We start from the raw sequence: 13043 nt of genomic DNA, 5'->3' as shown, positions 1-13043 counted from the left end.
TCTTCGCTCTTTTTACTCAGTGGACAGGGGTGTATTGACTTCTTCTTTATCGCACGCAGGGGTCGGTTCGGTGTGATCCGCGAGTGCCGAGAAAACGCCACAGGCAACCTCTTCATGGCCAAGATTGTCCCGTATGAGGCAGACAGCAAGCAGGATGTGCTGCAGGAGTACGACATCCTCAAGTCTCTTCATCATGAGAGGATCATGGCTCTGCACGAGGCGTACGTCACGCCGCGCTACCTGGTCCTCATCTCCGAGTACTGCAGTGGGAAGGAGCTGCTCTTCAGCCTCATAGACAGGTGAAGCCAAACAGCTGCACTTGTTGAGCTGGTTTGTCTGATGTGAAATCATTACGTGGTTTCTTATTAACACTGACTTCAAATATTCATCCTGGAGCTCTCCTCTAACAAGCTGTTTTTCATTTTCTGGTGTGTTTCAGGTTCCGTTACTCCGAGGATGACGTGGTGACCTACATTGTGCAGATCCTCCAGGGTCTGGATTACCTCCATACCCGGCGCATCCTCCACCTGGACATCAAGCCAGAGAACGTCATCGTCACCTACATGAACGTCATCAAGATCATTGATTTTGGCAGCGCTCAGACTTACAACCCACTCTTCCTGAAGCAGTTCAGCCCTCCTATTGGAACACTGGAGTACATGTGTAAGAGTCCTGTTTTAAAGCGGCTCTAATCTAAATTCTTGTGTTAACAATTGATCAGATGACTGTGTGTAATGTTAAAATGATCACCCGACTGCAGCTTTTTGCTATCTTTCAGCTCATTATTGTAGTTTTACGGCCTGCAACTTTATTGATTTTATTCAGTTCACGGGTCTCATTAGTGGTGTTTCTGATCACACAGAAAAATCCCTAATGAACCGACTGTGAGCTACCTGCCCTGCACCAAATGTCAGACATTTAGCATCTTAAGAGCCAGATATTTCCTTTAAGAGTTGGTTGAGACCAAAACAGAGCTAAAAGGGGAGCGATGTATGGCATTAATATTCACCAGGTGGATGGAAACACGACAGTATCAGTATCTGCTGGATGTAAAATTAAGCAACTCTTTGCTAACACATATTAGCCTGACGATTCGGACAACAAGCTGTGACCAGAAAATCAAGTCGCTTTTATTCCTGTATTTACTTTATCCGTGAGTTACCAAAACTTTAATTACTCAGCAAGTTTCATTAACGTCAAGATCTATTTTTACAAGAGGGACACGATAAAACACGCACAAGATTAAGACAAACTTAATTGTGACACAGACACTAAATTAAAGGTGCAATAGCTAAGATTTTTAGATTGAACCATCAAAAAACAGAATGTGATCAAATAACAGTGTTGATAACTTGTCAAAGACATCTATGTGTTGGGGTACAGAGATGTCTTCTCAAGTTAGCACGCTAACCAGCTAGCCCCTCACCACCTTTTACCTCACAAGGTAATAGTCCGATAGTAGAACACCTACACGCAGTCGGCTAGTAGGCAGCTACAGTTAACAGCAGTTATTGGTGTGGTCCCAGTGTGAGTGTGAACCTGACAGGTGGCCAATTCTCACATATTGCACCTTTAAACAATCACAAGTGTTATACATTTCAATAGAAATGTGTTTAATGGAAGTAACCGATGGTGTTAAGTTAAGTCTCTTAAAGGATTAAAACAGTAGAACTGACTTTAGATTTTTATTCAACATTTTATTACAGCCATTTTGATTAATTAAATATAACTTTTTGAACCTTTCAGTGCAAATCTTTACTTTGCTCTTTTGTTATAAAGAAAACGAAACAAAGCACACTTTATAGAGCGCAACCGAAAGATCTTCCTCTTTGTTGATATATTGTATTGATACAGATCTTCTCATGTTATTTGCTGATATCGACGGTTTATGTAACTGTTCTCTTTGTGGGCGTGCACCAGCATCTGAAACACAGGAGAGTTACAATCTAACTACGCATTCACACATTTTAAAAAGCGACACATGCCCTCACAGCTAATTAATAATAAAACCGTTGTTTGTGTTGTTACAAAGAACATTTTCAGATGAAATCAAAGTTCTGTACAAAACAATGACGGCTGTGCGTTGTTCCTTTCTTCTCCCTGCAGCTCCGGAGATGTTGAAAGGGGACGTTGTTGGCCCTCCAGCTGACATCTGGAGCGTGGGCGTACTAACTTTCATCATGTGAGTTCTGCTTTCACAGCTTCCACCCAGCAAGCCCTCTTTAAATAGCAATGTAATAGTGTTCTTTATGTGAAATGAAGCTTATGATTGAGCAATTTGTCTGCTGCATTCGCATTTCAGATTTCAGGTATTTTCCCTTATGCTGTGATTTTACATCTCGCTGCTCTTGTAATATTGAATTAATTCACTACTAACCTAACAAACCTTCTCAGATATTATTTTGCATTGTTCATATGTTTTGAGGGATCTTTTGTGAGTTTCATATCTTCCCCCGGATCTTCCAGGTTGAGCGGCAGGTCGCCTTTCGTTGAAATTGATCCTCAGGAGACTGAAGCCAGGATCCAGGCGGCAAAGTTTGACCTCTCTAAACTCTACCAGAATGTGTCCCAAAGTGCCTCTCTGTTTCTTAAGAAGATCCTCTGTAGCTACCCATGGTAAGATGAACATTAACTTATAGATCTAATATGTCAGATATTGCTTGTATTATATTATGAAACATTCAAAATGTGAAGAAATGTGTAGAGAAAGTTTTGACGTGATTTCACAAACATCTGTGTATTGTGTTGCTGAAATATCCACTGAAGTTAGCATGCTAACCAGCTAGCCTTGGCATGTCCTGACATAATAGTACTTAAAGAAGTATTTGTCCAATAGTATTACCCCGTCGTGGGGGGCAGGGCAGCAGTGTAGCTAATAGTTCAAGCAAGACACGGCTACAGGACGGTCACTGCACCACACCATGCATACGTCCCTCTAACATCCTCACTGTCCGGTCTTCAACAGGGCCCGTCCCTCCATTAAGGACTGCTTCAACAACTCCTGGCTTCAAGATGCCTACCTGATGCGCCTCCGCAGGCAGACTCTCACCTTCACAACCACCCGTCTCAAGGATTTCTTGGCCGAACAGCAGCGTAGGCGGGAGGTGGTGGCCACCAAGCACAAAGTTCTCCTGCGGTCCTACCAGAGCTCGCCACAAACCCCCACCAGCCCCGCCACGCCGAATGTGCCAACTTCACCCACCACACCTGTCGCCCAGTGAACACAGGCTTCCTACACACCAGTTGGGCGGGGACTGCAGGACAAGACGTTGAGGCGGTCCCTTCAGGTTTGAGTTGTCGAACTTGGTCGGAAGAAAAAAGAGAAACTCAAGAAACCAGCAGCGGCTGTGATCTACAGAGACGTCTTTTCTCTTTTCTGGTTCTGAGAGAGAATCGAAAAGAAATCTTTCACACCGAAGGGAACTCTTACTTACAAGAGCCTGAGTGCATTTTTTTTATACGGTGGACCTTTGTTCATACAAGGCGGAATGTTGTCTTCTAGCTAGTACCTCAAGGTTTGTAACTTTGCATACGTTTTGGATAAACGACTTCCTTTCTTACCGTCAACTCTACAGTCATTAGAGGGGACACAAGCGAATACCATGAAAGGCCTAAAATTACTGTTTCATTCAAGTTGCTCCAAGATTATGAATATTTAGCACCATTTCAAAACAAAGAGTGTTTAAACGATTGCTACACCTCCACTTAATCAGTCTATACAACCATAGCCACCTGTTTCCTGACCAGATTTACAGTCTACGACGTCTAATTCTGCGTCCTTGACGAAGGCCAGCCTTGAATGCTACATCTTTCTCTCCGTAAACGTAAGAATCAAAGCAGTTAGTCGTGCTACAGCACCTGAGTTTTTATACTGCTGTAGCATCTCAGTGATTGTCAGGATTGTAGCAGTTCCAGTTCAAGCTCCTTTTTTGTTTTGAGTTTTTTGAGTTGAGAGGAAACATCGGAGGATTCTCTACAAGGGCTACTAGAAAAAGCACTCTTACAATCAGCACAGATTTCTTCCCTAATGTTACTTAATAGGATAGTAATGATTCTCTCACTCTCAAGGGCAGAACTGATTGTTTTTTCAGGCCATCATTTCTGCTCTGAGAAACGATGTTGACAGCACAAGTGGCTCCATGCGGGACTGTCACGGTCGTAGCTGCCTGGCAGGCGCTAGTTCCTTCAGCACAAATAAGCTAACAACCACCACATTGGCTTCCAGGTAAACGAAACTCCTCCACTCAGCCCGGCGTAAAGGATCCAGCGTGATTAGCCTGTTAGAGAAAATGAGATTTACAAGTGTGCTGAGTCAGTCAGTCATTAAATGTCAGATTATTCAGGGGGTTAGTGGTGATATGAATCCCTTTAGAAAACCCACTGGTGATCCTGGGGTGCCCCCAAGTGCCCTTAACCAGTCAGCAGTAGTCAGCATTAGAAAATAGCCTCTTTAATTCATTGATAGGATGTTTATTGAGACGTTACTGAGTGTATTAGTTCTTATTTTAGCTGTAATTTTCAATCGCTAACAGCTTTGAAAAAAAGGTTTTGCTTCATTTGGTTTATATAAATTATAGTTTTTAAATGGCAGAACTTTTTATAAATAAAGTGAAGTAAGATTTAAAACGGTTATAATTATATTATAATTGATTATTTATTTATTCCCTTAAGATGAAGTGTCAAACGCCTGTTTGGTTTCCAGCCCACAGAAGCTCACAGGACGCTGTACACAGTGATCAACACATGAATTAAATACATATGCAAGACTGTTGCCCCTGCAGACTGTACAGAGCATAAAATCATAGATGTTAAAATCTTAATTTGTAAATAAGAGACGCTCTTATTCCATTTTCTATACCTCTGTCTGTACCTCTTCAGCCCTGTTCGCACAGGACTAGTATTACCTGGGGAGCTCTGGTCATTTTTAATAATTGCAGACGTCTTAATCTTAATCTGTGATTGAATCTGTGATCTTAATCCTGTGTAAATCTGCCATGTCCGTAATTTAAACCATATAACTACCATATTTCACCAAACACCGAGGTCATGTTAGTCTCTTTGAATCGGCATCTCTGTGATTAGGGATTGTATTTTTTTTTTTTTACATCTGAAGTAAGAAATTTGATCACAGTTCATAATATATGAGCAGCAGTTAACAGCTACACTGTGAAATTGGCTATATTGGCATTTAAAATGAGTGGCAGGGACAGTTAGGAGGAAAAGTACAGCTATAAAGCAACTTTTGCTTGATCTAAATGAGCTGGAAATGTGTATTTATGCTTCTAGCACATGCAGAAAATTGGCAAATCAACTTAATAATGTGGCTGCTGAAGAACAGACACTTGGATATGAGAGCCTCGACATCATATCCAGGAGATTATGTCAGTACATCAGAGTAAATGCGCCTCACAAAACACAAACGTGAGGTGATGATTTTGTCCCCTGGTGATACCAGTCCTGTCCAAATACGGTTTTAATCAATCAATAAAATAACAGAAATCAAAATAGGTACATGTTCATCGTCAAGATGACGTAGATAAGAGGACACATGCCTCTCAAACTTTTTATTTTTGTTTATTTTTGTTCTCTCTGGTTTTAGTCCCATAAAACTCTTAACTTTCATTTTCGAGGACACGATTGAAGACTGCAGTTGGACACATACTGAAACTTGTCCCTGGTTAAAAGTTGAACACGACTCAGTGGTTTAACAGTGTTTAAAAGTTATTTACGTTTCTCAGTTTAGTCATATGCAAAAGATGAATACACTGAATAAAGAACTATGTAGTTTAGAGTTTCCAGATGTGTTTATTATATAAGATATATACAGAAGTTTATCCTCCCAGTACATCTGCTTCAACATCACATGGATGGTTTGATCTCTCCTCGTTATCTTACAGTAGATATAAGTTGTACTTCTTTGTTTCTTTTCACTTTTTAAGACCAGCATGTGAAACATTTGCACAAATGTCAGATTATTTTTGATCACCTTTGATCATTTTTACTGTCACGTGTGTCGATATCAAGTACAGATTTTCACACTTCACACACACACAGAGTGTCATTTCTGATTTATTTTTAATAAAAGAGGTCATCAAGAGGTCATAGTCAGACGCTGACGAGATGATATTCAGAAACACCATCATCAAATCAATCTGTGCATTGACTGACAGAGATTGTTGGTTATTCTATGAGATTATTTTACTACTTCTATATATTCTAATGCTACTGCTAGATGAAATACTGCCCTCTCCTGCAGCTCTGCGTCTCTCAGAGGGAGCTGTTTTTAAAATCTGAATGAACACATGCAAGATCAGCATGAGAATGCAACGTCGCATTGAATTTCTAAACGTCTGTGCAATATATTTTTGTTCTTTAGTCGTACGAGATGAAAAACAAACAGGGTTTTGAAGAAGATGTTGAACGCTCCACATTTTGTATTTAATAAAAAAAAAAAACCTACGCCGTATTTTGTGGCATGTGTTGCGGTGCCTCGTGATGGATATTAGACCCACAGAGAAAATAGTTTGTTCAACGAACGACAAGTTCTTTATTTTGATTATATGAATGTGACGGCTTCGTGTGTGTGTGTGTGTTTGCGCAAAACTTTGTTTATTTATTGAGTGACTGTATTTGTTATAGCTTCTGCTTTTTATTTTGTGAAATTTCTGAATCCGGCATGGAAAAAGGCATGACAGCTGTTAAAGGCTATGAACAAATAAAGGAAACATGACAAAGATGTGAACGCAGTGAAGCTGTTTGTTGTTACAGAGGATGAAAACCTGGTGCGAGGGTTACGAATTGTTTGTTACATGTATAATTGTTAAGAATGTGTTAATAACCAGTGATGAAATGTAACTAAGTATTTTTACTCAAGTTCTGTACATTTTGAGGTATCAGTACTTTACTTGAGTATTTCCATTTTCCACATTTTGGAGGTAAACATTGTACTTTTTTACTCCACTCTATTTTTTTGGCAACTTTAGTTACTAGTTACTTTGCAGAGTGTGTGTTGCATCAGAGCCAAAGTGATGCTTTTTTAAAATGAATTCAATTTAACAGCAATCAAATTAATTAAACACTGATTACAATAATCACAAAAATGCTGAATATCACGTCTGATAGTATAAAGTATATACATTCATGTAAATGTATCTAGAATTGACATTTACATGTACTTTTGATGCTTACCTTTAGCATTTAATGTCCGATACTTAAAGGTGCAATATGTAAGAATATTCCTTTAAATATAAAATTGGTAGTTGTTAGTTATTAGCAGCTATATAAGTATTAGTAGTTATTAATAGTAACAGTAACAGTTCTGACGTTGATGGCATGCTAACCAGCTCCTGTGCTAGCCGTGTAAACAAGACCCAACACTCCCCCAGTGCTCCTAGCTCCCAATCCGGACAGCTAGCTGCACTGCTAACTGAGCTAAAGAGCTAACAGCAGCTACAGTTAACGATTTCTTTGTTGGGAGCATGAATTTTCCAAGTGGTCAACTCTTACATATTGCACCTTTAAAGCGTTTGACTCACACTGTCACTTTTACTAAGTAATATTTTATCATGGTCACTCAAGTATGACTTTTGGGTACTTTTTATAACAATGCTCTGAATTTACAATGTTATAAAACTGACTAATTTCACTCTTTGGTGCTAGAAGCTGATTAACACAAAAGATTGGACTTGATGAGACACTAGATCGTACGGAAGCGTATTGCTGCCACACCAGCAAAAATAAAAATTGATCAGTATCATGAAATAACGTGATACTTATCGTGAAATAACGTGATATTTATCATGAAATAACGTGATATTTATCATGAAAGAACGTGATACTTATCATGAAATAACGTGATACTTATCATGAAATAACTTGATATTTATCATGAAATAACGTGAAACTTATTGTGATAGCTTTGCCTATATAACACTGTTAATATATCCATGACAGATACTGAACACGGAGCCTACTTGCAAACGTCTGCCTTCTTTATTGCAGTTCTCAGACAACACAAAAACAGTAAACCCAGGTATTGCTGTATTACCAAAAGACCACTAGATGGCGGTGGTTAAACACAAACTGTGTAACATATATCAGCAATGCAATTATAGTATCAATATACTACACTTATCATGAAATAACATGCTAAATAATGGTCTCGGACGGAGGTAGTCCCCGCATGATCTACTTCCGGTTGTGAACCGCCAGTGGTCTTCAGCAATGAATTCGCATCACCATGGCCCAAAACACGGATGTTACCCCACTTTTCATATTTTTACGAAATCCAGTGTACCAGAGGAGTGCCTCTCATGCTTCCGTAAACATCCGTGTTTTGGGCCATGGTGATGCGAGTTCATTGCTGAAGACCACTGGCGGTTCACAACCGGAAGTAGATCATGCGGGGACTACCTCCGTCCGAGACCATTATTTATTACGTTATTTCATGATAAGTTTCACGTTATTTCATGATAAATATCACGTTATTTCATGATAAATATCACGTTATTTCATGATAAGTTTCACGTTATTTCATGATAAATATCACGTTATTTCATGATAAATATCACGTTATTTCATGATAAGTATCACGTTATTTCATGATACTGATCAATTTTTATTTTTGCTGGTGTGGCAGCAATATGCTTCCGTAAGATCGCATGTAAACACACACAGAGAAAGTTCTGAGGTCAGTCTAAGGCCACTCCCGTCCACATGTCCCCTACGACCAACAATCATGTGTGTATTTTCACCGGGGATGACTCACATTTCAACCACGACCACGACTATTAACTGCTCCAAGAAATCACAGGAGTATTTGATATGGAGGCTTTATAAGGACGGAGAGGATCTCTGTAACATTTGTCGCACATCTTCAATCAGTCTCGTCATCGTCTTAATATCCATAATGGGAGGGGAAGGTCTGGTTAATGAGTTTTTCCAGCCTGATCCTGGAGGACCTACAAGACTCCTCCTGACCTCCACATATAAAGCATGAAGTCTTTAAGGTTTGCTGACTCTGGAGTGGATCTGAAGGGTGCAGCTTCGAGAGGATCTCCGAGGTAGGAACTGAGACGCTACGTTGTATGACAGGACTTTTTCACAGAAGAAATATTGACATGTCACAGTAAAAAAAAAAAAGCAAAGGTGTCATTTACTAAATTAATGATGGCTAACTTTTAATACGCTGTATAGCATGTTCTGCTAACTGCTCTGACCACTGCAGATATCCAAGGTGAAGGCTGCACCCCCTCCTGGGTGCACTCTGAACATCAACGATCCTCAGGTCCAAGAGGCAGCCATCCGAATCCAAGCATCCTATCGAGGCCACAGGTACCAAAATGTCCAATGTGTTCCTGGTGTCATTGATATTCAGCTGCCTTTTGAGCAGAGTAGAGCCCAACCAGTACTCGTTTTTTACCAATACTAGGGAGTAATTCATATATTCCTGTGTTTCTCATTCAGGTCGCGTAAAGAGCTGAGGGAGAAAGGCCCTCCGAAGATCCTGCAGGATCTCAAAGACGTGGTTCTCGTCGAGGGCAGCGCCGCAAAGCTGGAGTGCAGGGTCAGCGCCTTCCCCGACCCTTTCATCGTCTGGTACAAGGACGGCAAAGAGCTGAAGGACGGCCCGAAGTACCGCTACGTGTTTGAGGACCCAGATTTCGTGGCGCTCGTGGTTCGAGATGGGGTTCTGGCTGATCTGGGAAAATACAGTGTTACCATTAAAAACCCGTTTGGAGAAACACGAGGATCTGCTTGTATTCTAGTGGAAGGTGTGTAGGTCTTGTTTCTATACTGTCTGCTCCTGTTTTGAAGCATCTGTCTCGTAGATCTTTATCTTTGAGACAATATCCAATATCACTGTATTTGCATAATGTTCTCACAGTCCCTGCTAAGGTTTCCAAAGGTCCAGACAACCTCAAGGCCAAGAGAGGCACAACGGTGGTGCTGAAGGCTGAAATAAGTGGGGAGCCTCCTCCGGACGTTGCCTGGCTCAAAGATGGAGACGACATTGAAGAAGACGACAGGTGGGCTCTCCTAAGAGGAATGCTGTATTACTTAATAACTCTAAGGGAGGCATGTATAACAAATTGTGCTGATGAAGGTGCTTCAAATGTCTTTCAGGGTTTTCTTTGATATCGGAGACACCAACACAATCCTGACCATCAAAAATGCAAAGTTGTCCGACGCCGGGAAGTACGAGGTGTTTGTGGAGAACAACCTGGGCACGGATCAGTCCTTCGCTCGGGTCGACATCCTCTGAAGTCCTCTGACGATATACTGTATTAATGCTGTGTGACAACCTGTATATAACTTTAATCAAGCTCATAATAAAAAGTGGACTTTCTTTCCGTCACCTTGTTTGAGTGTTTTTTGTCTTTTTTAGTCGATGATGAAACCATGTTATATTGTGATATCAACCATCTTTTCATTTAACATCTGGATGAGAGGTTTGTTTATTTATTTTTTATTTATTTATTTATTTATTTCGGCATGTTATTAGACAGTCATCATCACACATCATCTTAGTTAAAAATCAGGTAGTACACATGGCCGAAAGGGAAAGCGGGAGAAGCAGATGCTTATCTAGTCCCGCCCCCGTTGCCCACAGAATACATTATTTCCACAAGTTATATTTCTTTTGTATTTTGACGTACATGTTACAGCAGCATGCAGTGAACAGAGCTGCAGTCCAGCTCTAGACAGTCAACAGACTACGTGTGTGTCTGCACAGTGTCTATATTGGTCCATCATGAGTGAACAACAGTCTCTACTTGTTGCCTGGAGTGTAACACAGTCATAAGGTGATCCAATCGATATAGGTTAGTTTCAGTTATTTGGTTGTTAACTGGGATGGTGTGAGAGCCAGTATTGCCGTCTTTATTCATCCATCTCTTCTGTAGCTTTCGCCGCGCTTAGCTTCACCAAGACCTCTTGGTTAGAAGCCACGTCTGCTCGCATCTTTCCCATGTACTCGCACATTGTGGAGATGCCAGATCGCATCTCCACCACAGCACTCCGAGTTTTGGCGTTGTCAGCCCTCACACTGGTCTGCTCGGCAGCGATCTTTCTCAGCTTCCGAAGTAGCATGAACATTCCATATCCCAGGGAGAGCATTCCGATTGTCATGAACGTGAATATGTACACGTCCTCAACGTCCTCTATATCCATTACGGCAAGGCACAAGACTCTCCATTTTCCCCATCCATCCATTGTGTAGCCGGCCATGAAGGTCCCGTCCGGGCATGTAGGCTCACCAGAACCAGTACGCCTTGTTGAGAACACTCTGTCGATTGCATTCAGTGACCAGTTTAGCAACTCCATCATGGACCAATTGATTCTCCTTTGTGTCTCGATTAACAGAGTCAGTTGAATTCTTCACAAAAGTGGATATTTGTACTTTTCAGTGTCAGCTATTGTTTGGGTACAGTTGGTACTTGTTTAGTCTTCCCTGTAGTCTCAACATAGCGTTTGCTGATTCCTGCCTCTGACCTTTACCAGACTCTCTTGTTGGTTCAGTTTATAACGATCAATAATCATATTTACATACTTTTTTTTGAAAACACTCAGATTTGCAGATTTTTTGAGTTCCTCATCAAGATTATTCCATTGTCTGACACCCATGACCGACATGGTAAAAGACTTTAATGTAGTTCGTACCTTTCTCTTTCTGAAAACAAAGTTCCCTCTCAGATTGTGTCCCTCCTGTCTATGTAGGAATAGTGTTTGTAAGTTGTGAGGGAGGCTTTTGTTGGCAGCCTTGTACATCATTTGTACTGTGCGGTAGTTTATTAAATCAGGTAATTTGAGTAATTTTGATTTGATATATAATTGATTGGTGTGTTCCCTGTAGTTGGCAAAATGTAGAATTCTCAAAGCCTTTTTTTGAAGCATTAGCAGGGGATGTGTGTTACCTTTATACGTGTGTCCCCAGACCTCTGCACAGTATTGTAGGTGTGGAGAGACTAGTGCACAGTACAACAGATATAGTGCTTTTTGATTAAGTAGTTTTTGCGCTTTCCAAAGTATGGACACACTCCTGGCAAGTTTGCTTTTTAAGTGTTTAATGTGGGTTTTCCAATTTAACCTGTCATCGATAGTCACCCCCAACACTTTGTATTCATTGACCCTTTCGATATTCACTCCATTGACTTGAATGTTAATACTCTTGTTGTGGCCCTTCTTCCCATATAGCATGTATTTAGTTTTCTCTAGATTTAGTGATAGTTTATTTATATTGAACCACAAGTGGAGCTTGGCCATTTCATTATTGACTGTTTCCACTAATTGGTTCAAATCGTTCCCCGAACAAAAAATATTTGTATCATCTGCGAATAATATTAATTTCAAAATATTGGTTACTTTGTATATATCATTTATATATAGTATAAACAGCTTTGGACCCAGTACCGACCCCTGCGGGACCCCACAGACTATCTCCAAACAAGTTGATGAGTTCTCTCCCATTTTAACATATTGGGATCTCTTGTGTAGGTAGCTCTTGACCCACGTCAACACTATGCCTCTAACACCATATCTTTCCAGTTTAGCTACCAAAATATCATGGTTAATTGTGTCAAATGCCTTTTTTAGATCTATAAAGATTCCTATTGAGTGTAATTTTTGGTCAATAGCATCAGTGATGAATTCCACAGATTCCGTTAGAGCTAGAGCAGTTGAGTGTTTCGTTCTGAATCCATATTGGCTATCGTATAATAGATTATGTTTGTTGATAAAGCTATCTAGTCTATTGTTAAATAATTTCTCTAGGATTTTAGACAGTTGCGGCAGTATTGAGACTGGTCTGTAATTTGTAAATTCATGTATATCACCTTTCTTGTACAGTGGGACCACTTTTGCAACTTTCATTTTGGTAGGAAATACTCCAGTTTGGAATGACAGGTTGCAGATATATGTGAGAGGTGAAATGATTCCATCTAAAACTGTCTTTATTAGCTTCATGTCGAGGTCATTGACATCAGTGGATGTTTTGGATACGCATTTGTTGACCAGGTGTCTAATCTCTGTGTCCTTCACTGGTG

The 13043-nt window shown here is 40.4% G+C and overlaps 2 protein-coding genes across 7 annotated transcripts in view; both read left to right on the top strand.

Moving 5' to 3' along the window:
• Window positions 1–6736, top strand: part of spegb (striated muscle enriched protein kinase b) — a 38263-nt gene extending 31527 nt beyond the window's left edge. For all 6 annotated transcript variants that reach the window (XM_084362850.1, XM_084362848.1, XM_084362849.1 and 3 more), the window contains 5 exons: window positions 60–299; window positions 440–663; window positions 2107–2182; window positions 2467–2616; window positions 2966–6736. In XM_084362850.1, the coding sequence (XP_084218976.1) occupies window positions 60–299; window positions 440–663; window positions 2107–2182; window positions 2467–2616; window positions 2966–3221 (946 nt within the window). In that variant the 3' untranslated portion in view covers window positions 3222–6736. The remainder of the gene's footprint in view (window positions 1–59; window positions 300–439; window positions 664–2106; window positions 2183–2466; window positions 2617–2965) is intronic.
• A 2172-nt stretch (window positions 6737–8908) lies between these two features.
• LOC311262869 (SPEG neighbor protein-like) lies at window positions 8909–10332 on the top strand (the record flags this gene model as incomplete). Its single annotated transcript, XM_084362620.1, has 5 exons — window positions 8909–8926; window positions 9227–9333; window positions 9466–9773; window positions 9887–10028; window positions 10126–10332. The coding sequence occupies 5 exons, from the start codon at window positions 8909–8911 to the stop codon at window positions 10262–10264; spliced, it is 714 nt and encodes a 237-aa protein (XP_084218746.1). The 3' UTR covers window positions 10265–10332.
• Window positions 10333–13043: the final 2711 nt, after the last annotated feature.

Source organism: Pagrus pagrus, assembly GCF_965226575.1.
Source record: "Pagrus pagrus genome assembly, chromosome: 9".
NCBI classification, from domain to species: domain Eukaryota; kingdom Metazoa; phylum Chordata; class Actinopteri; order Spariformes; family Sparidae; genus Pagrus; species Pagrus pagrus.
Note: the sequence above shows the minus strand (reverse complement) of the source record. Positions and strands in the feature narration are given on the sequence as shown.